Below are 27,039 nucleotides of genomic sequence, written 5' to 3' on the forward strand. Positions count from 1 at the left end.
ATTGGCTGGCTGGCCACCAGTCCAGGGTATACCCCGCCTCTCGCCCGAAGACAGCTGGGATAGGCTGAATGAATAAAAGAAATCAAGAATTGAGTGATTCCATATTTTTTTCCTATTATTTTTTTCCATATTTTTTTAATCTAAAAAAATAATTATTTAATTTTTCACGATCACAACTTTTTTTTCTTAATTTTTTTTCGTGTTTCTTAAAGCCATTTTTAAATGACTTTAGTTTTGTGGTATTTCTGTATTCTCATTTTTTTTCTACAAAATTAAACAACTGAATGAACATCCTCCAAGATTATTATTATTTATTCAAAATTATTTAAATTATTTGTGCAATAAAAAAAACTGTGTACGCTGTACATTGTTCATATTTGATGTCATCTATTTATTCTCTACATTATTATTATTTATTTATTATTTATAAATTAATTAATTAATTTATATTTATTATCATATATAATTTATAATTTTATATATAATTAATAATTTATAATTTATCATATCTATCTATCATATATTTATATGGCCATAATATATGCCATAACATTTAATGATATGAAATTGAATTAAATAGTCCCTGGCCAAATGGGCATTTCATAGAATAAAAACGAACTGTGCGATTCCTTCAAGTATTCCCGATCATCCCAGTAGGCCTCGTACCCATAAAACAGTTTTTTTCCCAAACAAGGAATCTTTTCATTTTTGACTTACCAGGAAAAAGAAGACCTTTAACGCCATGACACGTCCAAACTTTGATTGACAAGTGACCTGAATCGTTCTGCGACATGAAAGACAAACATGAAGCCACGCCCCCTTTATGGGCGGTCATTCTTCAATGACTCACCTGTAGTTTTACGTCTCCTCCCGCATGCAGTCATCACCATCTTCCAGGGCAAGGTGGAGGAGGTGGAGCTCCCCGTGGAGAAGGTGGACATCATCATCTCCGAGTGGATGGGCTACTGTCTCTTCTACGAGTCCATGCTCAATACCGTTATCTTCGCTAGGGACAAGTGGCTGGTACGGTACGCCAAAAAGAGGAACGGCGAGGGGGGGGTGGTGGGGGCGGTGACCTTTGACCCTTTTGGTGCTGAAGTTCTTGTGGTTCTCAGAAACACGGAGGCCTGATGTTCCCTGACCGCGCCGCTCTTTACGTGGTGGCCATCGAGGACAGGCAGTATAAGGACTTCAAGATCCACTGTGAGTTCTTCGTTTTTGTCGTTTTTTTTTGTGTACTTTGTGTGTACTTTGTGTGTGTACAGGGTGGGAGAACGTGTACGGTTTTGACATGAGCTGCATTGGCAACGTGGCCATCAAGGAGCCCCTGGTGGACGTGGTGGACCCCAAGCAGGTGGTCACCAACGCCTGCCTGCTGAAGGTGAGAAAAAAAAAAAAAAGCATCCAAAAATGAACGCTAGTCATGTGACTGTAAAGACAGAACCGATATCGGCGTGACGCGCACAGCTTGCCGTGATCCCGAACACGCCCACTCAGCGTGTGTCGTGTGAGCGGGCGCTCCTCGGCCAGCCGTGAGTCAACCTGTGGGCTTTCACACACACGAGAGAATAATCATGGATATCTCATCATCGCTTATACGTACATGAGTGCATGCGTGATGGTGGGGGCGGTGACTACAGCCCACTTTTGTTTTCCGTAACAGGAAGTGGACATCTACACCGTGAAGCCGGACGACCTCTCCTTCACGTCGGCGTTCCGCCTGCAGATCCAGCGTAACGACTACGTGCACGCGTTGGTCACCTACTTCACCATCGAGTTCACCAAGTGTCACAAGAAGACCGGCTTCTCCACAGGTGAGGGGGGGGAGGGGGGGGGCACTACGCCACGCCAGACGCCTCATTAGGTACGCCCGCGGCGTCCGCTCAACGGGACGCATCACAGCATAGCGTAGCATTTGGTGTTGGGGAAGGGCGGGACAGGGGGGACACGGAACATTTTAACCTGCAAAAATACATCAAAGCATTAAAAATAGTTGACATTTAAATGTTTTTATTTTAAATAAATATTATATAAATATTATATAAATATTAAATAAATATGTAAAAAAATATATTAAATAAATTATATTAATTAAATATTTTATTTTTCACCACAAAAATAACTCTTCCTCTTCCCACAACAAAGAAAATGAACATTCTTCTGTATTTTTCTCAAGCTGCTGCACCTCCCTCAAAGCCCTCTAACCCCACAAAAAACACAAAATGAGGTTTTCTTTGTTTTTCTCAAGCTGCTGCACCTCCCTGAAAGCCCTCCTTTAACCCCGCAAAAAAACACAAAATGCGTTTTTCTTTGTTTTTTTCAAGCTGCTGCACCTCCCTTGAAGCCCTCCTTTAACCCCGCAAAAAAAACAGATAATGCGGTTTTCTTTGTTTTTCTCAAGCTGCTGCACCTCCCTTGAAGCCCTCCTTTAACCCCGAAAAAAACACAAAATGCGTTTTTCTTTGTTTTTCTCAAGCGGTTGCACCTCCCTCCAAGCTCTGCTTTAACCCTGCAAAAAAAACACAAAATGCAGTTTTCTTTGTTTTTCTCAAGCTGCTGCACCTCCCTCAAAGCCCTCCTTTAACTCCGAAAAAAAACACAAAATGTGTTTTTCTTTGTTTTTCTCAAGCTGCTGCACCTCCCTTGAAGCCCTCCTTTAACCCCCCAAAAAAAACACAAAATGCGTTTTTCTTTGTTTTTCTCAAGCTGCTGCACCTCCCTTGAAGCCCTCCTTTAACCCCCCAAAAAAAACACAAAATGCGGTTTTCTTTGTTTTTGTCAAGCTGCTACATTGTCTTCTCTTTACCAGACCACTGTTCTTCTGCCAATTAACATTGTTCTTCATTTTTCTCAAGCTGCTGCACCTCCCCTGATGGCCTCACACTTTGAATAGCTGTTGTTGAAACCTAACACCACCCTCAGTTGTTTTCTTCATTTTTTTAAAGCTGCTGCAACTCCCTTGAAGCCCTCCTTTAACCCAGCAAAAAACAAAATGCGGTTTTCTTTGTTTTTCTCAAGCTGCTACATCGTCTGCTCTTTACCAGACCACTGTTCTTCTGCCAATTGACGCTGTTCTTCGTTTTTCTTAAGCTGCTGCACCGTCTCCTCTTTACCAGATCACTGTTATTTTTTCAATTAACGTTCTTCTTCATTTTTCTCAAGCTGCTGCACCTCCCCTTGATGGCCTCACACTTGAACAGCTGTTGTTGAACCCTATCACCACCTCCAGTTGTTTTCCTGATTTTTCTTAAGCTGCTGCACCTCCCTTGAACCCCTCCTTTAACCCCGCAAAAAACACAAAATGCGTTTTTCTTCATTTTTGTCAAGCTGCTGCACCGTCTCCTCTTTACCAGACTACTGTTCTTCTGCCAATTAACGTTGTTCTTCATTTTTCTTAAGCTGCTGCACCTCCTCTGATGGCCTCACACTTTGAACAGCTGTTGTTGAACCCTATCACCACCTCCAGTTGTTTTCCTGATTTTTCTTAAGCTGCTGCACCGTCTCTTCTTTACAAAACCACTGTTCTTCTTTCAATTAACGCTGTTCTTTATTTTTCTTAAGCTGCTGCACCGCCTCCTCTTTACAAAACCACTGTTCTTCTGCCAATTAACGTTGTTCTTCATTTTTCTCAAGCTGCTGCACCTCCCGTGATGGCCTCACACTTTGAACAGCTGTTGTTGAACCCTAACTCCACCCCTGGTTGTTTTCTTGATTTTTCTTAAGCTGCTGCACCTGCCCTGCTTCCACCCAAACCCCCCAAAACGTGTTTTTCTTCAATTTTCTCAAACTGCGGCGCCTCCGTGGACGTCGTCTGCATGACGCTAAGGTAACGTAAGCGATGTCAAAGTTCCCCCCCCCCCTGAAGAAGAGGACGTCTCTCCCAGACAGACCAGCAGGTGTACCTAATGTTGTGGCTTACATCGCCAACACTTTAGCCGGGGCCGCGTGCGTGCGTCTCAAACATGGCGTGCAGAGGAAGCGCGGCGTTATGTAAGCCGATGTTCACACGTTGACGCTTACATAATACGCTGTAGAGGAGCTTCTATGTTTGGCTCCTGCCGTCGGGGCCCCGAGGCTGAGGATGACCGCAGCTAACATCTGGGTGACGTCCTCTCAAGCTCTCTTCTTCTTCTTCTTCTTTGGTCTCCTGATGTCAGCTCCGGACGCGGCCAGCACGCACTGGAAGCAGACGGTCTTCTACTTGGAGGACTACCTGACGGTGAAGAAAGGCGAGGAGATACTCGGCAGCGTCGCCGTCAGACCCAATGAGAAGAACGTGGTAAAAACCTGGCAATGCACCAGAAAAAGCGTCCTCCTCGCCGCTGATGCTTTGTCTTCTCGTTTGCACGTCCGCAGCGGGACTTGGAGTTCACGCTGGATCTGGACTTCAAGGGTCAGCTCTGCGAGGCCGCCATCTCCCACGACTACAAGATGCGTTAAGGGACCGCCGGGCTCAACGCGTAACTACCCTCAAAAAAAAAAACACGCCGCGCGAGCTGTGGCGAGGGCAAGCATCATGCCGGACGCCATCTTATCCTGCCTCCGTGATGCCTTCGGTGTCAGCAATAACAAAAACCGTGAATGTAACATTGCTTGCATGACAGGAAGGCCTTTTGCTCGCTTTCGGGAAGCTGACGAGTAAAAAGTTAAGTCGAGCAGTGGTGAATAAAATTCCCAACAACAACGCAGAGTCGAGGCCACTTTTCCGGCGTGCCGTTTAGCAAATGAAAATAGCCTCATATTGCTGTTGTCGTTATTAAATATGATTACATCGCCAAATGAACATGATTCTCACTCGCCATTGGATATAACATTAATTAGTTGCCCCGCCCCCTCCCTCCTAACATAGTGAACAATAAATCGCAGTTTTATGGTTGAATATGGCCGATTATTTGTATAAATATAATACACAAACTAAACAAAGTCAAATACAAATACAAGCCAGAAGTAATACTAATAGTAAACTCATTGTAATTGTGACTGTAGTACTGCATTCCGCTAAGCCGCTAAGAAGTACACTGTCCAGAAATAAACACGTGTTGTCTTTATGGTAATACAAATGTAAAGGAAACTATAGGGGTGTTATAGTATTTTGAGGACTCTAATAATGTTAAAAAGCCTATTTAAAAGATCCTAAACAGGTTTTCCATGCATATCATAACTCCTAAAATATTCCATTGATGAATACCGAATGGCGGCACGGCGGTCGAGTGGTTAGCGCGCAGACCTCACAGCTAGGAGACCAGGGTTCAATTCCCACCCTCGGCCATCTCTGTGTGGAGTTTGCATGTTCTCCCCGTGCATGCGTGGGATTTCTCCGGGTACTCCGGTTTCCTCCCACATTCCAAAAACATGCTAGGTTAATTAGCCACTCCAAATTGTCCATAGGTATGAATGTGAGTGTGAATGGTTGTTTGTCTATATGTGCCCTGGGATTGGCTGGCCAACAGTCCAGGGTGTACCCCGCCTCTCGCCCCAAGACAGCTGGGATAGGCTCCAGCACCCCCCGCGACCCTCGTGAGGAAAAGCGGTAGAAAATGAATGAATGAATGAATACCGAATCCTACTCGGCCGAAATGGACTGATTGTGGTTCAGGTCTGGAACAAAAAGCGCATTAAACAAGGGAGTACTGTATATATATATATATGTATATATATTTTTTATGCAATCAAACTACAGCACCACTGCAATTTCATCAAGACAGCGAGGAATACATCACAGCATATCATAGCATTTGTTATTGGACAACTGTGAGACAGGACTTCGGCAGCCTGAGAAAAATAAAGAATATAGGGTGAGGGGAAATGATATAAAATATAGTTTCATTTTTGTATAATTCCAAAAAATATATCTTTCTAAAAATAATTTTTTGATTTATTTTTGTAAATTTTTTTATTGTATTTAAAATTGTTTTTTTTATTTAATATACAAAATAAATGATTGGGAATGAAATACATGGAATGAAAAAGCATCTCCATGGTAGTGTAGATTTTTCTTGATTTTTCTGAAGCTGCCCCACCTCCTGTGAAGTTCTCGGTCTCACACTAGTATCCACCCCCCTCCCAAAAAAAAAAAAAAAAAAAAAGAGCGCGAACCTGCACTTGGTAGCATACTAACTTGCTGTCGTCCGAATCGAGTGTCCTTGCTAAAAACAGTAATGGACTCCATGACGGTGCCTTCACTGGCAGCAGGCTTTCTTCTTCAGCGGCTGAGCGCTCAGGATGACCGTGGTGTCCCTCACCCGGTCCTCTTGCTCCATCAGCACCCTAAATGGACAACCCACAGCGTCGTACCGGGCTCCAGTCACACGCTAGCATCGTCATCCTACCTGGCCAGGTGGGTGAGGGACTCGGTCACGTTCTTGCTCGTGTAGGCGCTGACCTCGTAGAACATCACCTTCTTCTCCTGTGCAGGGAATAACAACCTATGAGGAGAACCTGACGTCTGATAACCTTCAAGTAGCCCTATCATCCATCCATTAAATAATATCATATAACGCCACTGAAAGAAAAAATATCACAATGCTAATCACAATTAGGATCAAAAGTGTGACATAATCATGAGATTAAGTCATCAATATGAGATAAAAAGTCAAAATTTGGACATAAAAGTCATAATTCTGAGACAAAAAAATGTAATTGTGAGATAAAAAGTGCAAAGTATTATGTCATTATGAGATAAAGTCTTCAATATGAGATAAAAAGTCAAAATTTGGACATAAAAGTCATAATTCTGAGACAAAAAAATGTAATTGTGAGATAAAAACTCCAAAGTGTTACATCATTATGAGATAAAGTCATAAATATGAGATAAAAAGTCGAAATTTGGACATTAAAGTCATAATTCTGAGACAAAAAAAATGTATTTGTGAGATAAAAAGTCCAAAGTATTACATCATTATGAGATAAAGTCATCAATATGAGATAAAAAGTCAGTATTTGGACATAAAAGTCATAATTCTGAGACAAAAAAAATGTATTTGTGAGATAAAAAGTCCAAAGTATTACATCATTATGAGATAAAGTCATCAATATGAGTTAAAAAGTCAAAATTTGGACATAAAAGTCATAATTCTGAGACAAAAAAAAATTAATTGTGAGATAAAAAGTCAAAAGTATTACATCATGAGATAAAGTCATCAATATGAGATAAAAAGTCAAAATTTGGACATAAAAGTCATAATTCTGAGACAAAAAAAATTAATAGTGAGATAAAAACTCCAAAGTATTAAATCATTGTGAGATAAAGTCATCAATATGAGATAAAAAGTCAAAATTTGGACATAAAAGTTGTAATATAATTACAAAAAATGTAATTGTGAGATAAAAAAGTCCAAATAATGACATATGTTGTGAGATAAAATGTCCAAAGTATTACATCACTATGAGATAGTCATCAATATGAGATAAAAAGTCAAAATTTGGACATAAAAGTCATAATTCTGAGACAAAAAAATTAATTGTGAGATTAAAAAAAAGTCAAAATAATGACATATTTTGTGAGATAAAAAGTCTAAAGTATTACATCATTATGAGATAGTCATCACAATGGATAAGAATATAATCAGAAGATGGATAAAAAGTCCAAATTATGACATAATTAAAATCTAATTTGTTAGAAAAACAAATTCCAAGATAAAAGATGTCTTTGCTGGAGCCTTGGTCACGTGTACATGTATGTTTTTAACTTTAACTAGGCTAGTATGTTTACATAACTCAGGCCAACATACAGTGCAGGGCAACACATGTTGTCCTTAATGCATTGATTGTGGTGAAACAGCACCATCTGGTGGACAACTGAAAGTACGTCAGTTTCATTCTACACGTTCATAAAGTGTGGCAGAAAAAGATCTGAAGGTTTATGGACACCAACCTGTGCCAGTTGTTCTGCCTCCTTGAAGGACACCTCCCTGTCTCCATCCATGTCCATCTTGTTGCCTAGCAGCAGGATCTGGACGCCTTCCCCTGCAGCATCCTAGCAAGACCAGTATCAGACCAGTAACGCTCACTTTTGGTCCGAGTTTTGGTTGTGTGAGGGACGGAGGTCAGACCTTGACGTTGGCGAGCCAGGGTCTCACGGCCTTGAAGCTCTCCTCCAGCGTGACGTCATACATCACCACCACGCCGTCGGCCTTGCGGAAGAACTGCTTGGTGATGCTACGGTACCTGTGCCAAGAAGAAGAAGAAGAAGAAGAAGAAGAAGAAGAAGAAGCGGGGTTGCTGCCAGAGAGCTGCAGAATCCAAAAAACAGTCTGCTGATTTATCTCCGCTCTCTGCTGAGCTTGCACGTTCAGGTGATTAGATGGTGCGAGAAAAAATAATGGCCGCTCACCTCTCTTGACCCGCCGTGTCCCACAGCTGCATGGCGATCTGCATATTGTTGAGGGTTAGGGTCTTCACGCTGAAGTCAATCCCTGTCAAGAGTCAAGATGGATGCATTAGGCATAAACAGCCTGGACGGCTCATCTCTGTCTTAAATGTCTTATTTAGCCTGCTAGTGATGGCCCAATTGGGTAATAGTAGCATAAAGGTGACTGTAGGGGTGCTATTTCATGTCAAGAGGGCTCTATTAATGTTAAAAACTACTGCTAGTGACAACTACATTAGGTAGTAGCAGCATAAATGTGACTGTAGGGGTGCTATTTCTTGTAAAGAAGGCTCTACTAATGTTAAAAACTACTGCTAGTGATGGCTAGATTGGTAATAGCAGCATAAAGGTGACTGTAGGGGTGCTATTTCTTGTCTAGAGGGCTCTACTAATGTTAAAAACTACTGCTAGTGATGGCTAGATTGGGTAATAGGAGCATTAGGTGACTGTAGGGGTGCTATTTCTTGTCTAGAGGGCTCTACTAATGTTAAAAACTACTGCTAGTGACAGCTAAATTGGGTAATAGGAGCATAAAGGTGACTGTAGGGGTGCTATTTCTTGTCTAGAGGGCTCTACTAATGTAAAAAACTACTGCTAGTGACAGCTAGATCGGGTAATAGTAGCATAAAGACGACTGTAGGGGTGCTATTTCTTGTCAAGAGGGCTCTACTAATGTTAAAAACTACTGCTAGTGACGGCTAGATTGGGTAATAGTAGCATAAAGACCACTGTTGGGGTGCTATTTCTTGTCTGGAGGGCTCTACTAATGTTACAAACTACTGCTAGTGACGGCTAGATTAGGTAATAGCAGCATAAAGGTGACTGTAGTGGTGCTATTTCTTGTCTAGAGGGCTCTACTAATGTTAAAAACTACTGCTAGTGATGGCTAAATTGGGTAATAGGAGCATAAATGTGACTGTAGGGGTGCTATTTCTTGCCTAGAGGGCTCTACTAATGTTGAAAACTACTGCTAGTGACGGCTAGATTGGGTAATAGGAGCATTAGGTGACTGTAGGGGTGCTATTTCTTGTCTAGAGGGCTCTACTAATGTTAAAAACTACTGCTAGTGGTGGCGAGATTGGGTAATAGGAGCATAAATGTGACTGTAGGGGTGCTATTTCTTGTCTAGAGGGCTCTGCAATGACAATAAAAGGAGTCTATCTATCACTTTGGACACCCCTGGTCTACTGGTCTTACAACGTAGTGATACACAACAGCCACCAGAGGGATATATATGAGAACGTGCAAAGATGAAAGCAAAAAACAATCCCATAATCCTCAGCAATGTGACTGGACAAGCCCTTCCATGTGATGCAGTAATATCCCAAAGGAGGACTTGCTTCTCACCCACAGTAGCCGTAGTGGACGCGTGGAAATGTCCCTCGCAGAAGGAGCGCAGAAGCGAGGTCTTGCCCACGCTGGAGTTCCCCACCAGGACCACCTTAAAGAGGCGGCTTGGGCCGAGCAAGGGCGTCTCTTCTGCCTTTTAAGGAGAGAAAAAAGAAAAAAGAAACTCACTTTCTGAGGAATTTGCATGCTAGTTGTACCAAATGCTGAGTGATGGGGGGCTCTACATTAGTAGAGCCCTCTTGACAAGAAATAGCACCCCTACAGTCACCTTTATGCTACTATTACCCAATCTAGCGTCACTAGCAGTAGTTTTTAACATTAGTAGAGCCCTCTTGACAAGAAATAGCACCCCTGCAGTCACCTTTATGCTACTATTACCCAAGCTAGCTGTCACTAGAAGTAGTTTTTAACATTAGTAGAGCCCTCTTGACAAGAAATAGCACCCCTACAGTCACCTTAATGTGCCTATTACCCAATCTAGCCGTCACTAGCAGAAGTTTTTAACATTAGTAGAGCCATCTAGACAAGAAATAGCACCCCTACAGTCGTCTTTATGCTACTATTACCCAATCTAGCAGTCACTAGCAGTAGTTTTTAACATTAGTAGAGCCATCTAGACGAGAAATAGCACCCCTACAGTCGTCTTTATGTTATTATTACCCAATTTAGCCGTCACTAGCAGTCGTTTTTAACATTAGTAGAGCCTTCTAGACAAGAAATAGCACCCCTACAGTCACCTTAATGCGCCCATTACCCAATCTAGCCGTCACTAGCAGAAGTTTTTAACATTAGTAGAGCCATCTAGACGAGAAATAGCACCCCTACAGTCGTCTTTATGTTATTATTACCCAATTTAGCCGTCACTAGCAGTAGTTTTTAACATTAGTAGAGCCTTCTAGACAAGAAATAGCACCCCTACAGTCACCTTTTTTTAAGCACAAAAAAAACCCTACCAGCCACCTGAAACGCCAGCACTGCAGCCTTTGAGACCTCCATGGCGTCATACTGACCGCTCAGCACCCGTATCCGAATATAGTGCACCATGCTGGGCCACAGCAGGTGGCTCCCTCCCCTCCATGCTATGGTTCTCCTGGTAGTCGTGATGTGGTAGTGCTAATGTTATGATATTTAAGTACTAATTTATTCCGGTCCGTCTGACCCCCCCCCCTCCCCCAGGGTGTGCACAAATAACTTTTAAAATGAGGAGGTGCGAGAGATGCTAGTGTCACCTACATGCTGGGTCTCCTTCCCCACAGGTTGCCCCCGTGGCGACATGGGGGTCTTTTTCGCCCGGAATAACCCGAGCTTCCGTGTTTGGGCGCTCGAGTCCAAATCGCTCCGCGCTTCCTCCAGGTCTTCCTCCTCGCTGAGCTGGTGCAGCAACAGTTGGGGTCCACCTTGGAGGAGGTGCGGCAGGTGGTCCTCTTCGATGGAGATGACCCGCCTGAGGGGCCACCCGTCGGGGGGCGCGTCCAACGCCTCATCCCCGGCGTCCCCTTTCCTCTCCGGCTCTGGCCTCTTAGCCCGCTCCTTGGTGGTTCTCCTCAAGCTTGAGGACCTGGCGATGGCCTTCTTGGCTTTGGTGCGCACATTGTGACCTTTAGGAGGGGCGGGGCCCACGTAGCTGCTGGACAAGTCCATGCTCTTCTTGATAGCGACGGCGGCGGCGGCGGCGGTGTCGTCATCACTACAGGAAGAGGAAGCAACAAACACGATTTGAAGGTGCTCTACAGGCAAGGCCTCCAGGGACTGGTAGGAGCCCTCCAGCACCACAGGAGATCTTTGGAGACAGGAGAAACGGGAGAAACAGAGGATGGTCTCCATGAAAATGTGACCTGATAGGATTACAAAACGGCAGAGATCCTCTGTTTGTCCTCTTTTATTGTGAAAAGCTGGAGGAATCACCTTTCCGCAGGCTGGTTCCTGTCGTCAAATACGTTGGCCAGGCCGGCTCTCTGCTTCTGCTTCTTTCTCAGGGATGTTCTCGGCTGTCGAAGACGAGAACATCATCAGAGATGTCAGTCAGGAAATGAGATCTTCAAGAAAAAGCACGCTTACCACTCCGCTGCGTATGTCCCGCTCGTCCTTCAGGTGTTTGTTCATCTCTCTGAGAAGATGGAGAAGAATGAAGATCATTCATTGGCGACTCTATCTTCTGGTTTGGATGTACCTGAGGAGGTCAAGCTGCTTCATGAGGCTTTGCTTCTCCCTCTGGAGGCCTTCCGTGACTCGGTACATTTCCCTGAAATCACTTTCCGTTTAAGTATTTGCTTCCCGTGTGTGTGCAGAGCTTCATGAACTACAAAAATGGCCGCACATCTCTTTCTCCTGGTGCAGCCGAGCCGCCTGCTCCTGCAGCACGGCCAGTTGCTCCTGGGCGACCAGCAGCTCCTGGCTGGAGGTCTCCAGCGCTCGAGACAGCTCGTCGTTGGTCGTCTTGAGCTTGGCGTTCTCCACGTGGCTCTCCTGCTTCTCGCTGCTCAGCTCGCGGCACTGCAGCTCCAACTGAGGGGCGGGGGGGCGGTGGGGGGGGAGAAGAAAACCCAAAACCAAACATGGGGTGCCACACAAATCCACCAGGAGAACCCACCACTCACCCTCGTCTGCTTCTGGAAAAGCTGCTCCAGCTCCTTCTCCTTGGAAGACAGCTGGTGCTCCAAGTCCTGGCTCCGGGACTGGAGGCGCTCCGAGTCCTGCAGAAAAGAAAGTCAAAGGTCATGGAAAAGGGGGAGGGGCTTGTCGGGGGTTCGCACCTTCAGCAGGAGTCGGTCTTTCTCCGTTTTGATCTGCGCCTCCATCTCCTCGTAGAGGTGTCGGATCTCGTTGTCGTGCGTCGCCGCCTTCCTGCGGTGGAGAGCGCCATCCCATAATACCCAGCCCATTGTTGTCCATTGCTAGCTTAAAGTTGAGTCAGTGTATACATATGATAATATAAAATATGAAGAAAAACATCCAATCCAGGTTAATATATTTATGAATATAATATATGAGGGCGGCACGGCGGTCTAGTGGTTAGTGTGCAGACCTCACAGCTAGGAGACCAGGGTTCAATTCCACCCTTGGGCATCTCTGTGTGGAGTAGTTTGCATGTTCTCCCCGTGCATGCGTGGGTTTTCTCCGGGTACTCCGGTTTCCTCCCATGCAAACTCCACACAGAGATAGCCGAGGGTGGAATTGAACTCGGGTCTCCTAGCTGTGAGACCTGTGTGCTAACCATTTGATCACCGTGCAGCTATTGGAAGAAGTTAATAATTAAAATATTTTTTTATTTTTAATTCTATTGATATTTGTATATTTCTTAGCAGTCTGTTGAGTGTTAAGCTGCTGAGTGATGAGTTCAGCGTTCTTTTGAAGGCACCTTGAGTCAGACTATTATTGAGTAATGACACAATTCATACCTATGGACAATTTGGAGTCGCTAATTAACCTAGCATGTTTTTTTGGAATGTGGGAGGAAACCCGGAGTACCCGGAGAAAACCCACGCATGCACGGGGAGAACATGCAAACTACTCCACACAGAGATGCCCGAGGGTGGAATTGAACCCTAGTCTCCTAGCTGTGAGGTCTGCGCGCTAACCACTCGACCGCCGTGCCGCCCCTATTATTGTATAATTATTGATAATATTATTATCCGTGCGGCACGGCGGTCTAGTGGTTAGCGCGCAGACCTCACAGCTAGGAGACTAGGGTTCAATTCCACCCTCGGGCATCTCTGTGTGGAGTAGTTTGCATGTTCTCCCCGTGCATGCGTGGGTTTTCTCCGGGTACTCCGGTTTCCTCCCACATTCCAAAAACATGCTAGGTTAATTAGCCACTCCAAATTGTCCATAGGTATGAATGTGAGTGTGAATGGTTGTTTGTCTATATGTGCCCTGTGATTGGCTGGCGACCAGTCCAGGGTGGACCCCGCCTCTCGCCTGAAGACAGCTGGGATAGGCTCCAGCACCCCCGCGACCCTCGTGAGGAAAAAGGGGTAGAAAATGAATGAATGAATAATATATGAGGTAAGAAGTTGGATTCATTTTTGCCCCCCCCCCAAGGCTGCAGATTAGCGGTCACCTGACGCGGCTAAAGTGTTATTCCACAAGGAATCCGCACGTAAACGAAGCGCAGGTCAGCTGACGGCGTGCATCCTCTCACCTCTGGAGGGCGCTCTCCATCTCCCGCTTCTCCTGGTGGGCCTCCTTGATCTGATGGGTGACCCTGGCCAGGAACTCCTCAAAGTTGGAGAGCAGGTGAGGCTCGTCCCGCCTCAGCTGGGCCCACAGGCTGCGCACCTCGTCGGGGCTGCAGGACCCATGAAAAGGTCAGGTGACGCAAAAGATCATCGGAGAAGATGATGATGATGATGTCACTCACTCTTCAAAAACGTGACTTGCTCCTAAGCTCTCCAGCAACATGCAGAAGTGCTCCTCGTCATCCTCGCCTCCCGACAGCTTGGCGTCCCATTGGCTTTGGTAGAGCGCCTCTTTGGTTCTCAACCCTGAACCGCGGGCCTGGCTTGTCTCGTCGGACACCGAAATCCTCCGACCTTGAAGGAACTGACCTGAGATAAGCCACATGAGATGAACTGAAGCTAACGTTAACGCACCATAAAGTCCAAATAAAAATGGCGGTGATGATGTCAAACGTACTGAATCCAGACGAGAAGCCATCCAGCGTGAGGTATCCCGAACGCTGCGTGTCCAGGGAATCAAACACGTCCTCCAGCTCCTCAGCGGACAGCGGCAGCTCCCCGTGGAGCCTCTGGCATCAACACCGCAACCTCAGATACTTTCTTCGGGAAAAACAAACAACAAAGTCCCGCCCATCTCACCCTCATGTCAGTACGCGTGATGAAGCCCCTGCTCTCCACGTCGCACGTCTGGAAGAACTCCTTAGTCTTGTCCAGCAGCGCGATGTGACCCCAGTCTGACCTGCGTCCGATTCCGTTGGTTCCTCTGTGGTCCTCCTGCTTGTCCATGTTTGGTGTTCGGCGGTAAAGACGTGGGTCAGTGTGGAATCAGACGGCGGGGGCCTCCTCACTGGGTGGCGCTAATCGCTCCGAGCCTGTGTGGTTGCCATGGCGACATTGGAATGAATATGATTAAGTAGAGTGGAGAACCGGGACCCCATTGTTAAACATCTCGTTGCGGAGGGTGCTGGAGCCTATCCCAGCTGTCTTCGGGCGAGAGGCAGGGTACACCCTGGACTGGTGGCCAGCCAGTCAATCACAGGGCACATATAGACAAACAACCATTCACACTCACATTCATACCTATGGACAATTTGGAGTCGCTAATTAACCTAGCATGTTTTTTTGGAATGTGGGAGGAAACCCGGAATACCCGGAGAAAACCCATGCATGCACGGGGAGAACATGCAAACTCCACACAGAGATGGCCGAGGGTGGGATTGAACTCGGGTCTCCTAGCTGTGAGACCTGTGTGCTAACCATTTGATCACCGTGCAGCTATTGGAAGAAGTTAATAATTAAAATATATATATTTTTTTAATTCTATTGATATTTGTTTATTTCTTAGCAGTCTGTTGAGTGTTAAGCTGCTGAGTGATGAGTTCAGCGTTCTTTTGAAGGCACCTTGAGTCAGACTATTATTGAGTAATGACACAATTCATACCTATGGACAATTTGGAGTGGCTAATTAACCTAGCATGTTTTTTTGGAATGTGGGAGGAAACCCGGAGTACCCGGAGAAAACCCACGCATGCACGGGGAGAACATGCAAACTCCACACAGAGATAGCCGAGGATGGAATTGAACCCTGGTCTCCTAGCTGTGAGGTCTGCGCGCTAACCACTCGACCGCCGTGCCGCCCCTATTATTGTATAATTATTGATAATATTATTATCCGTGCGGCACGGCGGTCTAGTGGTTAGCGCGCAGACCTCACAGCTAGGAGACCAGGGTTCAATTCCACCCTCGGGCATCTCTGTGTGGAGTTTGCATGTTCTCCCCGGGTTTTCTCCGGGTACTCCGGTTTCCTCCCACATTCCAAAAACATGCTAGGTTAATTAGCCACTCCAAATTGTCCATAGGTATGAATGTGAGTGTGAATGGTTGTTTGTCTATATGTGCCCTGTGGTTGGCTGGCCACCAGTCCAGGGTGTACCCCGCCTCTCGCCTGAAGACAGCTGGGATAGGCTCCAGCACCTACCGCGACCCTCGTGAGGAAAAAGCGGTAGAAAATGAATGAATGAATTATTATCCGTATAAAAAAACATCAATGGAGCGCTTCCAGCTGTAAAATGCCTGGACTTTATCCGTATAGCGTTCCTCAATCCAAACGCCATTAGCCCTGCTTAGCTTAATACCTGCCCATGCACATCACATGACGCCACAACAACTTGAACATACATGGAGAACATTGAATAATTTCTCATTATGAAATACAGAATATATATAATCAGAACGAGGTCTTACCGTGAATAAGCGATGGCCACGCTGCGTGGAGGGGAAACCAAGACGCATTATTAGCAAGTCCGGCCTCTGTTGTTGTGAAAGTTCCTAAGTCATTCTGGAACCATGTGATGTCGTGAGGAAGCAGCCCCCCGCCCGGGGGCTTTGTTCCGCCTCTCCACACCACTAGGAGAAGTAATCCTCCAAGTGGGCGTCCATTGGTTGCTGCTTGGGAACTGCAAAAACAGGGCATAATAGGAGCATTGTGCCGAAACCGACAACGGAAAAATGAAGCAAATACGCGCTTAAAGAGAGGATTTTATTGATTAAAAAAAACTAAAATACGACATCTGCTTATCTTACAGCGCCATCTTGTGGTAAAAGGCACTCAGTCATTTGTTCAACACCCCCATAGTCACTTTTTTACTCCGATTATTCTTTGTTACCAGGCTTCGTGATCACTTCAGGGGCCTCTCCAACACACTTAAAGTGACAGGGGATGAAGCACAAAGAAGCCAAAACTTACCACTTCCACACAAAATGAGAGGAGAACTTTTTTTCCTATCAATCCCAGCCTTGGCAAAAGTAATGTAATCCGTGGTTTGGACTAATAATAGACCAGATTAAACCACAAAACTGTGATTTTTTTTTTTTTTTAACAAACTCGGATATAACGAGGGAGCAATATCGGAAGCGAGTTATGACGTTGCTTCAGTTTTTCTGTATCTTCTGAAGCAAGTAGTCCATCTGAAGGTTGAGGTTCGGTTGTCCCTTCTTGGTCTTTTTGCACAGCATCTGAAACTTCTCCATCTTCCTCTGTTTGTACATGCGGATGGCCTCCTCTCGCCGCTGCTTGCTCACGAGGTACTCCTGAGAAGATAGTTACGGTTCAGAAGATGGTGAGGTTGGGCCTCATGGAGTACTGGGACTGGGACTGAGACTGGGAATCTCAGGCACTACTCTATTTAGCTGGGATAGGATCCAGCTTCCTTGTTTACTTTTTCTTCTTCTGCACCAAAATGCAGACTCACCTCTTTCTTTTTCCTTCGTTTCTCCTTGACTTTTTCGTACTCTTCTTTGGACCTCTGTAAGGACGTCGTCTTCAGCATCTTCTTCTTCATGCGGTTGCTCATGGGAAGGCTTCACGGGAATATGGAAGTGGCTTTAATTTGTCCCCGAGGATAAAACTACACTTCCTGGGTAAATACTCACATTTGTGGTGCTGGTGTTGACGTCTCAATAGCGCTACTTTCCGCCTCAGACGTGGCTTCTGGATCAGGAGCTGTTACAGGTTCTGGTGCTTGTGTAGCGTCGTACTGTGTCTCTGCCTTCCTGCCCTGTCCGGTTATTCTCAGCTTGGACCTGTTCACTCGGTTCGTCCACGCTTCGCTCTTCAGCTTCTCTTCCTCGGCCATGTATAAATGTTTGAGGTGTTCAGGGTACGCCTCAGCGTACAGCGATGCTGTCTGTGGGTTCATTTTCTTCTTCTTCTCCTTCCGTAGAAGTTTGTTGTACTCATGCTGCACTTTCTCCTTCCGCCTCAGGGCAAAACCTTTACCTGAAGTGTGGTGATAAACGTACATTGTAAAGCACATATTCACTTATTCATGGTTCGTTGTTATTGTGTAGCGACAGCTACAGCTACTACAACAGTAGTAATATGACTTTAATTGCAGTACAGTAAGTTGTAAAACAACAAGTTAACATGGAATAAAAAAAGTATACATATAGAAATGACTAGACACTTTAAACATACAGTACCTTCATTCACGCTTCCTCGATATACTTTGTTCTCCGGAACCCATTTCTTCTTCTTTTTGACGTCATCGGTTTGCTTGATTGACTTCTTCCGGTTTGTTTCTTTCTTTGGGAGCGTATTTTTCATCATTTTTTGATATGTAGATATGTAAACTAGTGGGACAGTAAAATGTTTACACGCGTGCTAGTACTGCGTGTCTTTACAGTCGCAGATTGATGACGTACACAAGAAACGTGAATAACCGACTGCAGATCACGCGATCAATATGGGATATATTTTCTTCCTCCGTTCGCTTTTTTTAAACAATTAACACTGAATTATTAAAATATTACATTAAATTGGTATTAAAACTATTTTATGTAGAGCAATATTTCAGAAGAGGCCCCAGAGACGTCCAAAATAAAAATCGATGATATGTTTTCAACTACTAATGCCTTGAGTATATCGGAAGTGGACTGCCGACTAGATTCACTTCAGTCTGCCTGGCTTTTTTAGTATTTCAACATGATTCCCGTCTCCATCAGCCTTACGGAGGTCCAGCAACGGATAAATGAAGTCACTCGGTTTCTCGATGCAACTCTGTGCATCGCCAACGCCCACACTGTCGAGTTTTACACCCACGACGTGTGGAGCCGCTTCGTGGCTGTTTCACCCGAAGAGGTTCTGGCTGCCATTGACAGAAGCGGCCACCAGGGGGAGACAAAAGTCCTAAAACAAGGTGACTCCGATTTATAAAATATTGATGTAATCAAATGAAAACTAAATATTATGAACAACTAATTTTACTTTTACTTTTACCCTAAACAGAAAAATCCGGGACCACATTTGGCTTCTGCCAAGATACAAAGCAGCTTGTTGATATAAATGAACTATTGCAAGCAGCAAAGGCCCACTCACTTCCTGGTTTGAGAGTCTGCATAAGCCAAGATGAGCTTCTGGAGGCCCTCAGACGAAACATGTCGGAACCGGACAATACTTCCACGGCTGAGGTGGAGTCGGACGAGTTTATGAGCACAAAGAAATTCCACGAGGTCCGATCCATGTCGGAGGTGGTGGACTGTTTGGCCAAGCACTGTGGAGTCAAACAGGAAAGTATGAAATATGAATATTAGCATGTTGAGACTGTGTAGACTCCATGGAGCTCCATGTCGTTCCTGCAGGTGATAGACGTTGGTTCAGGGAAGGGCTACCTGAGCGCCTTCTTGTCCCTGCAGCACGGCCTCCGGGTCTTCGGCATCGACTCGTCCAGCATCAACACCCACGGCGCCCGGGAGAGAAACCGCAAGCTGAAGAAGTTCTCCAAGGTGTACCACAAACGCACGGAGGCTAAAAACGCAGAGGAAGAGATGCCCTCGGAAGAGGTCGCAGAACTAAAAGCTGGAGATGATGGAGATGAAGGTGGGTCACAGGAGGTGCTGCAGATACCAGACCCTGCAGAGAATACGGAGGAGCTTTTTCTTAGCGCCTTGTCACTGGACGTGATAACTCCTGGGAGAACTTCTACTTCACTGACTGATGAGGAGAGACTGAGGAGGAAGAAGGAGAACCTGGAGAGGAAATCCCAGAACCGGAGCAGCGGCTCAGATGTCTTCTCGCCACTCATGTCCTACGTTACCGCGGAAACGGAGCTCGGGGAGCTCATCCAGGACCTGGAGGTGAGCAAATCACATGTTCAGCAGGTAGACCTTTGGACCTTTTGACCGGTTTGCCGTCTCTTCCAGCACGCGGTCCTGGTGGGTCTGCACACCTGTGGCGACCTGGCTGCTAGCACCCTCAGGATGTTTGTGGCTAAAGCGGAGCTCCTGGCCGTCTGCAGCGTGGGGTGCTGCTACCACCAGCTCTCTGAGGAGTTTCAGCCCGACGCGCGGGGTATTTTGAAGACACGTCTGTGATGAAACATCAAGAATCGAATCAAAACAGGACCTGCGGCTCAGAGCTAAACCCCATTCACAAGCTAACTGGAGCAAAAAACAATAGCAGTGTAGCACGTATGCATTCTAGGGAGGTGAGAGGATGCTAACTTCCGAACGATTCGGCTCAAAATGAGATTAGCTCTTGTCGCTGGGAACCGATTTGGAGTTTTTCCTCGTCTCTTTTACTGTTGAAGGCGAACCCTCCAATATTTGTGGAAATGGTTAAGAGTTTGGGTTACCGGGTAGCATGCTATCGTGTTATGTGTTAACATGCTAACAGTTAACATGTTAGCATTGCTAGCATGCTAACAGTAGTGTACCTGTATTTTTAGCCATTTTTATTAATATTACATTGGCAGACAAATCCAGTTGTAGATAAAAACTTCTTTCTATTTGAGATTAATTGTGATTATTTATGAGTTAACTATGAACAAAGTGTAGTTAATTGCGATTAATTTGAATCAATTGATTTTTTTTTACACACGAGCATGGTTCTCCGCGTCTTTCGTGCTGATGAATCCCGTTTGACCTCCACAGAGTGTTTGGGTTCTGCGTTCGGGTTCCCCCTGAGTCAGCACCTCCGCCGCCTCTCGTGGTTCTGCGGCAGAAACGCCCGCATGTCGGCGTGCTTGGTGAGCGCCTTGACGTCCAAGCGCGGTGTTGTCGGTGCAGCTCGTGTTTAACGAGGCGCTAACTTTTCCCAAACAGGCGCTGGAGAGAGTTGCGGTGGGACACGGGGTGAGTCAGCATGTCATGTGATACATCATCATCATCGTCATCATCATCGTCATCAGTATGCATTGTGGGAATTCAAAACAAAAATCAACCACATCATTTCCCTGCGCCACTCGCTCCAGACGCCATTGTCTCTGAGCCCGCCACAGTCGGGGGAGAAGCGGCGCTGGCGACAGTGGACGCCATTAATATGGAATGTTTATAAATATGATCGCTCGTGGGAAGCCGGAATGCCGGAATGCCAAAACAGACGGGATTGGATTGAAGAGAAGCCAACAAGTCTCATTGTTGCGTTTCTTTCAGATCCAAATGGAGTCGCTTTTCTACCGGGCGGTGCTGCATGTCATCCTCAGGGATCACTACCACGCCCATAAAAGGTAACAGGAAGTGGCTTTGTATGAGAATGTATTTTCATCATTTATGATGTGGAATTGTCCAATTGTCAATCAAGTCTTGTTATTAATGATGTTATTATTTGACTGAGATGAAGATTTGGTTCTCACTCTTCAGCGAAAAGCGAGTAGGGAACGTTTACTCCAAGGCCAAATCCTTCGTGGATTACGTTCGGCGAGCTCTCGGAAAACTGGACCTGGATGATTCAAAAGTAGGAAGCACAATATTTTAATTTAACGTTTGTGTTTTTTTAATATTCCGTGTGGTGGCACGGTGGTTGAGTGGTTAGCGCGCACCTCACAGCTAAGAGACCAGGGTTCAATTCCACCGTCGGCCATCTCTGTGTGGGTTTTCCCCGGGTACTCCGGTTTCCTCCCACATTCCAAAAAACATGCTAGGTTAATTAGCGACTCCAAATTGTCCATAGGTATGAATGTGAGTGTGAATGGTTGTTTGTCTATATGTGCCCTGTGATTGGCTGGCTGGCCACCAGTCCAGGGTGTACCCCGCCTCTCGCCCCAAGACAGCTGGGATAGGCTCCAGCACCCCCGCCAACCTTCGTGAGGATAAGTGGTAGAAAATAAATGAATGAATGAATGTTGGTATAGTCTCCCTTTTATAGTGGGGAACTGATATTTTCCTGAAACTAACCTATGTTCTACTGCTGACTACAAAAGAGTTCAATTCCACCCTCGGACATCTCTGTGTGGAGTTTGCATGTTCTCCACGGGTTTTCTCCGGGTACTCCGGTTTCCTCCCACATTCCAAAAACATGCTAGGTTAATTAGCGACTCCAAATTGTCCATAGGTATGAATGTGAGTGTGAATGGTTGTTTGTCTATATGTGCCCTGTGATTGGCTGTACCCCGCCTCTCGCCTGAAGACAGCTGGGATAGGCTCCAGCTTCCCCTCGCGATCCTTGTGAGGAAAAGCGAATGAATATTCCGTGTCCGGCTCCTCACAGCTTTCCGACGCGGACATCCAGCGGTACCACGATGCCTACGGACCGCGCCGGGCCGAAATGCACGCTTTTAATCTGGTGAGCTACTCGCACATCATCATCATCATCATCATCATTTGGTCCACTTACGGCTAAAAGACTTTCATCCGTTGTGGGAAAGCCGGCCAATAAATGACCTCATTATAGCGTGACTCAGAGATGATTATACAGGACGGATTGGATTGGACCACTTCAATGACTTCTCGACCGCGGGTAGAGACGCCATGTTTTTATGTGTGTAAAACCAAAGTCTACCTACCTCCATGCAGCTGAAGGCGACGCTTGCTCCCTGCATTGAAGGTCTCATCCTCCTGGATCGCCTCTGCTACCTTCAGGAGCAGGTAAAAACATCATTAATTTTTTTAATTCTTTGTTTAATTTAAACTGATGGTAGTACTAAAACAATGAGTATTGCATGACTATACTGTACACATAATGACTGTGATGCTGTGGAATTGACAATTTACAACAGTGGTTCTCAAACCTTTTTTTTTTTTGCACCGCCCCCCCCTTTTGGAGATGAAAAGGGGCGTCGACACACAAAAATTTGTACTTGTAAAATTGGTATATTTCTTACAAAGCTTTTTATAGTGTTAAGGTGCTGTGTGATGAATTTAGCGCTCTTTGTAACGTGACGCCATGAGTCAGAATGTTGTACTGAGTAACGTCCTCTGTGATTTCCAAAGGTTTTTTTTTTTAATAATTTTTTTTTAATAATAATAAAAATAAAAAAAATTAAAAAAAACATCATTTAGGCGGACAGGAACTCCAACTATAATATTCCCTATTCCCTACAGGAGGAAGGATTCTCGGCTGCGTTGGTGCAACTTTTTGACCCGCTTCTGTCACCAAGATGTTACGCCATCGTGGGACTGAAAGACCGCCGAAGCAGGAAGTCATCAAAATCTACCGCCGCTCATTCCTAGGATTTGCTCCATATGATTTTTTTTCTTAATAAACTGATTTTTTACTGACGATATCATCAAAGAAGTTAGCTGATATCACAAACGTAAACTCGGTCATGGACTAAGTCGTCAAAGGTTGGACATTTTGGACAAATCTATTCTACAGGAGCATGGTTTGGATCCAATGCCGCCAGTTTATGACCCACTTCTGTCGCCAAGATGTTACGCTACCGAAAGACTTAAGTACTGCAGCAACAGGAAGTCACCAAAATATATGCCAGTCAGGCATTATTAGTTGTTTTTTTTAAATAAATGGAGGTTTTACTGATGACCATCAGATGGATCGTTCCGTTGCGGACATCACTAACAAATACTCAGCTGAGTAAATCCACGGACTAATCAACCAAAGGTTGGATAAATCTATTCTACAGGAGGATGGATCCTCTGTTGCAAGTTTTTGACCCACTTCTGTCGCCAAGATGTTCCGCTAACGTCTTAGCAACATGCGTTGCCAGTCAGTCCTCGGATTCGTTTTTCCAATAAATTGAGATTTTAATGATGACATTATGATGGATTGTCCTGATAAAGTCGTACAATTAAAAAACTGATCCGGAGAGACAGGCAATGATGGGTGGGGTAATAATGATGGCTAATAACTATAAAAGCAATCTTCCCTCACTAAATGTACTGCAAAAAAGGCCAGTAAGGATAATTTATAATGCCGCCTACAAAGAACATACTAACTCCTTATTTCTAAAATGACAAATACTTCAACTTGCTGATACAGTTCATCTTCAAACAGCTAAAAATAAATTAAACTATATTAGGAAAGCAGGAAGTAAACAAATTTTTTTTTTAATTAAAAAGAAATTAAACTATATTAGGAAAGCGGGAAGTGAACGAAAAATATATATTTTTAAAAAAAGGAAAAAATAAAATAAATTAAACTATATTAGGAAAGCAGGAAGTGAACAAATGTAACAATTTGGAGTGGCTAATTAACCTAGCATGTTGTTGGAATGTGGAAGGAAACCAGAGTACCCGGAGAAAACCCACTACAATATAATATTATATTGTATGGTCATATACAATATATATATATATATATATATATACCTCGTACTTCGGTACGTGACATAAATTAAATAAAATTTAATAAAATGAAATTCAAATAAAATAATATAATATATAATATTAATATTAATTAATAAAAATAACTATTCTGAAAGCAGGAAGTGAACAAATGTAACAGTTACTGATTGTAAAAGTACCAGATGGAGGGGTAGGATTTAATAAGCTTTGCTTCTTCCTACTCCTTTCGGACATGTGGAACTGTGAACTGATTATGGGATGCATTCAATTGTAATCTGATGCATGTTCAAATGAAATTCAACCATTACCATAATAAAACAATCAAAAATAAATTAATCAGCAGCTTCCAGTACGTTTATATGGACTAATTAATCACCACTTTTTGACCCACTTCTGTTGCCAGTCAATCCTAGGATTTTGTTGTTCGTTGTACAATCAAAAAACGGACCAAATTGGACAGGAAGTGATGTCGATGTATGACAAACCATGCTGCTCTATAAATCAGCGGTTATACGGTAAATATACGCACTCCAATATGGAGGTTTTGTTGATGTTCGATTCTGCTGCCCAAGTCATGCACCACATGGCTGGAAAACACCTGGAAAAATCACCGTCTTTTTTCTGACTGAATTATGTCTTTTTTTTTTTTTTCTTTATGCTTGAACACGTCGGGGCAGCCGGGGGGGCCCTGTGGGGGTGTTTTAGGTGGACCCGGATGGCCTATGCTGGGCTGTCGGGGTCTGGAAAGAGCATTTTGCGGTTTCCCCCCAGTGGCGGAGCGAGACGCCTTGACCTCATCCTTTGATCTTACAGCTGTTTTGCTCGCTCTGGCGATCAATCATGGCGGTCTTACACGCGTGGAAATAAATATTGCAGCCCGGCAGACGTATGAATTATGAATGGAATCGAACGTCGTGTCAAGATGCAGCAGTTAAGGTGACCACAAGCATCTTGTTGTGTTGCGTCCCAAAATAAAAGTACACCGCTTCACACGTGTGGCCGGGAAAGAAATATAAAAATGGCCGCATAACACCCCAGGGTTATTTTCTATCTGCAGGTTAATATTAATACCATCAGTGCCCCCCCCCCCCAGCGGTGATGATCAGTTTCCTGTGTGATGTTTATCTGCAGGGGTGAAGAAGCAGTGGTTCCGGAGTAAATAGGACAGGGAAATGAGTCGCTATGTTTGGCCTCACAGCGTAAAGGAAAAGGAAATGGCTCCTTAAAGGCACGGAAATGCTCTCTGCGGCAAAGAGACTCCCCCTCTTGTGAGCCGGGGGAGGAGATACGGGTGTGATATCGGTGTGCCCAACACTCACTTCAAGCGTGGCGCAAACGCTCGCTCGCCGCGTGTCACATATTATCCGGAGCCGCAGACGCAGGTCCGCATACAACCAAAGTTCCTCCTGCACTAAAAGTGCTACATCACGTCTGCAGGTTCCCAAATTCATCCCCAAAATGTTGGACAAAATAATATTTTATATGATAAGGATGTTTTTTGATTATTTTTATTTTCTGATTTACTGAAACAATAAAAAGCTTCCAAATATGAAGCCATGAAATGCTAAGTGGAAACATCACTGAGAGAATTGATGCTAATTGTGGGCCTTTGTAGCGTAAGCTAGCTAGCGTAAGCTAGCTAGAGTAAGCTAGCTAGAGTAAGCTTACCAGAGTAAGTAAGCTACCAGAGTAAGCTAGCTAGAATAAGCTAGCTAGAGTAAGCTAGCTGGAGTAAGCTAACTGGAGTAAGCTAGCTGGAGTAAGCTAACTAGAGTAAACTAGCTGGAGTAAGCTAGCTGGAGTAAGCTAGCTAGAGTAAGCTAACTAGAGTAAGCTAATGAGAGTAAGCTAGCTAGAGTAAGCTAACTACAGTAAGCTAACTACAGTAAGCTAGCTAGAGTAAGCTAGCTAGAGTAAGCTAGCTGGAGTAAGCTAGCTGGAGAAAGCTAGCTAGAGTAAGCTAACTAGAGTACGCTAACAAGAGTAAGCTAGCTAGAGTAAGCTAGCTAGAGTAAGCTAGCTGGAGTAAGCTAGCTGGAGTAAGCTAGCTAGAGTAAGCTAACTGGAGTAAGCTAACTAGAGTAAGCTAGCTGGAGTAAGCTAACTGGAGTAAGCTAGCTCGAGTAAGCGAGCTAGTGTAAGCTAGCTAGAGTAAGCTAGCTAGAGTAAGCTAGCTAGAGTAAGCTAACTAGAGTAAGCTAACTAGAGTAAGCTAGCTAGAGTAAGCTAACTAGAGTAAGCTAGCTAGCGTGAGCTAACTAGAGTAAGCTACCTAGAGTAAGCTACCTAGAGTAAGCTAGCTAGAGTAAGCTAGCTAGAGTAAGCTAGCTAGAGTAAGCTAGCTGGAGTAAGCTAACTAGAGTAAGCTAGCTAGAGTAAGCTAACTAGAGTAAGCTAGCTAGCGTGAGCTAACTAGAGTAAGCTACCTAGAGTAAGCTAACTAGAGTAAGCTAGCTAGAGTAAGCTAGCTAGAGTAAGCTAGCTAGAGTAAGCTAGCTGGAGTAAGCTAACTAGAGTAAGCTAGCTGGAGTAAGCTAACTAGAGTAAGCTAGCTCGAGTAAGCGAGCTAGTGTAAGCTAGCTAGAGTAAGCTAGCTAGAGTAAGCTAGCTAGAGTAAGCTAACTAGAGTAAGCTAACTAGAGTAAGCTAGCTAGAGTAAGCTAACTAGAGTAAGCTAGCTAGCGTGAGCTAACTAGAGTAAGCTACCTAGAGTACGCTAACTAGAGTAAGCTAGCTAGAGTAAGCTAACTAGAGTACGCTAGCGTACAGTAAGGAAGTCCGTGTCAGGAACTCCTTACTCTTCCTAATCCTTCATTGCTCGTGCTGGCAGGAAGACACGGTGCGGCCCACCCTGGCGTTCCCCAGCGGGTCCAAATGAGGGTGCCCTTTTCATCTTGAGACGCCGTGGAGAGGAACGTCGCTATGAAAACACGGTCACCCTCATGCCGATACCACGTCTAACCTCAACCCGTCTGGCCCCGTGCATCCTTCTCCATCTGCTTTGTGCTGCCTTCAGGTTCCTCCCCAAAAACCTCTGACAGCGGGCCAGGCTTCGGTGCAGCTGGTCGTCAGCGGGACCAGCCTGGCGTCCATATGTGCCCTCGCCATAGGACGCCGTGCTTTCAC

The 27,039-nt window shown here is 44.9% G+C and overlaps 5 protein-coding genes and 1 long non-coding RNA gene across 10 annotated transcripts in view; 2 read left to right on the plus strand and 4 right to left on the minus strand.

The window, feature by feature from the left end:
* tspan11 (tetraspanin 11) overlaps positions 1-1,795 on the minus strand; it is an 18,068-nt gene extending 16,273 nt beyond the window's left edge. The window contains exon 1 of one of the 3 annotated variants that reach the window (XM_058077828.1): positions 718-1,795. In XM_058077828.1, coding sequence (XP_057933811.1) covers positions 718-835 — 118 coding nt within the window. In that variant the 5' untranslated portion in view covers positions 836-1,795. The remainder of the gene's footprint in view (positions 1-717) is intronic. The other 2 variants (XM_058077830.1, XM_058077829.1) reach the window with 2 other exon arrangements.
* Positions 1-9,030, plus strand: part of LOC131132309 (protein arginine N-methyltransferase 8-B-like) — a 17,080-nt gene extending 8,050 nt beyond the window's left edge. Inside the window, exons 6-11 of one of the 2 annotated variants that reach the window (XM_058077827.1) lie at positions 881-1,023; positions 1,116-1,203; positions 1,266-1,381; positions 1,664-1,814; positions 4,158-4,279; positions 4,357-4,590. In XM_058077827.1, coding sequence (XP_057933810.1) covers positions 881-1,023; positions 1,116-1,203; positions 1,266-1,381; positions 1,664-1,814; positions 4,158-4,279; positions 4,357-4,440 — 704 coding nt within the window. In that variant the 3' untranslated portion in view covers positions 4,441-4,590. Of the gene's footprint in view, positions 1-880; positions 1,024-1,115; positions 1,204-1,265; positions 1,382-1,663; positions 1,815-4,157 lie in introns of both variants that reach the window. The other variant, XM_058077826.1, reaches the window with a different exon arrangement.
* Positions 2,674-17,478, minus strand: cracr2ab (calcium release activated channel regulator 2Ab). Of its 2 annotated transcripts, none has more exons than XM_058077824.1 (19): positions 17,329-17,478; positions 16,141-16,352; positions 14,536-14,768; positions 14,354-14,465; positions 14,079-14,265; positions 13,860-14,006; positions 12,472-12,562; positions 12,316-12,411; positions 12,036-12,223; positions 11,889-11,960; positions 11,777-11,825; positions 11,624-11,706; positions 10,952-11,405; positions 9,716-9,851; positions 8,333-8,414; positions 8,052-8,166; positions 7,874-7,975; positions 6,330-6,406; positions 2,674-6,267 (listed from the first exon to the last, which is right to left on the minus strand). In XM_058077824.1, the coding sequence occupies exons 3-19, from the start codon at positions 14,680-14,682 to the stop codon at positions 6,180-6,182; spliced, it is 2,226 nt and encodes a 741-aa protein (XP_057933807.1). In that variant the 5' UTR covers positions 14,683-14,768; positions 16,141-16,352; positions 17,329-17,478; the 3' UTR covers positions 2,674-6,179. The 2 variants fall into 2 exon arrangements, with proteins under 2 accessions (XP_057933807.1, XP_057933806.1); XM_058077823.1 differs by having other exon boundaries at positions 10,952-11,498.
* mettl25 (methyltransferase like 25) lies at positions 15,764-23,915 on the plus strand. The gene is given in 10 exon segments (XM_058077825.1): positions 15,764-18,593; positions 18,683-19,530; positions 19,597-19,744; positions 20,326-20,420; positions 20,497-20,526; positions 20,827-20,900; positions 21,034-21,127; positions 21,881-21,955; positions 22,186-22,257; positions 22,714-23,915. Coding segments are annotated over 10 exon segments (1,779 nt in total). The 5' UTR covers positions 15,764-18,379; the 3' UTR covers positions 22,843-23,915.
* Positions 16,828-17,699, minus strand: ccdc59 (coiled-coil domain containing 59). Its single transcript, XM_058077987.1, has 3 exons — positions 17,329-17,699; positions 17,148-17,256; positions 16,828-16,986 (listed from the first exon to the last, which is right to left on the minus strand). Exons 1-3 carry the CDS (start codon positions 17,697-17,699, stop codon positions 16,828-16,830), a joined length of 639 nt encoding a protein of 212 aa, XP_057933970.1.
* The window catches only part of LOC131132312 (uncharacterized), a 35,727-nt gene continuing 26,691 nt past the window's right edge, over positions 18,004-27,039 (minus strand). The window contains exons 6-10 of the long non-coding RNA XR_009130350.1: positions 22,176-22,245; positions 19,623-19,761; positions 19,423-19,524; positions 19,066-19,306; positions 18,004-18,947 (exon numbers count right to left, since the gene is read on the minus strand). This is a non-coding gene — a long non-coding RNA (uncharacterized LOC131132312). The remainder of the gene's footprint in view (positions 18,948-19,065; positions 19,307-19,422; positions 19,525-19,622; positions 19,762-22,175; positions 22,246-27,039) is intronic.

The sequence above is a fragment of the Doryrhamphus excisus genome, chromosome 7 (assembly GCF_030265055.1).
Source record: "Doryrhamphus excisus isolate RoL2022-K1 chromosome 7, RoL_Dexc_1.0, whole genome shotgun sequence".
Classification (NCBI taxonomy): domain Eukaryota; kingdom Metazoa; phylum Chordata; class Actinopteri; order Syngnathiformes; family Syngnathidae; genus Doryrhamphus; species Doryrhamphus excisus.

Bases quoted from the DNA above. Each gene is read 5' to 3' on its own strand.
- cracr2ab (XM_058077823.1), bottom strand. From the start codon at position 14,682: ATGGACAAGCAGGAGGACCACAGAGGAACCAACGGAATCGGACGCAGG. The intron at 14,466-14,535 runs GTGAGATGGGCG...TGTTGATGCCAG, and splicing joins TCACGCGTACTGACATGAGG to AGGCTCCACGGGGAGCTGCC. The intron at 9,852-10,951 runs GTAGGTGACACT...TCTCCTTAAAAG, and splicing joins TGGGGAAGGAGACCCAGCAT to GCAGAAGAGACGCCCTTGCT.
- ccdc59 (XM_058077987.1), bottom strand. From the start codon at position 17,699: ATGTACGTTTATCACCACACTTCAGGTAAAGGTTTTGCCCTGAGGCGG. The intron at 17,257-17,328 runs GTGAGTATTTAC...ATTCCCGTGAAG, and splicing joins TCAACACCAGCACCACAAAT to CCTTCCCATGAGCAACCGCA. The intron at 16,987-17,147 runs GTGAGTCTGCAT...CTATCTTCTCAG, and splicing joins AACGAAGGAAAAAGAAAGAG to GAGTACCTCGTGAGCAAGCA.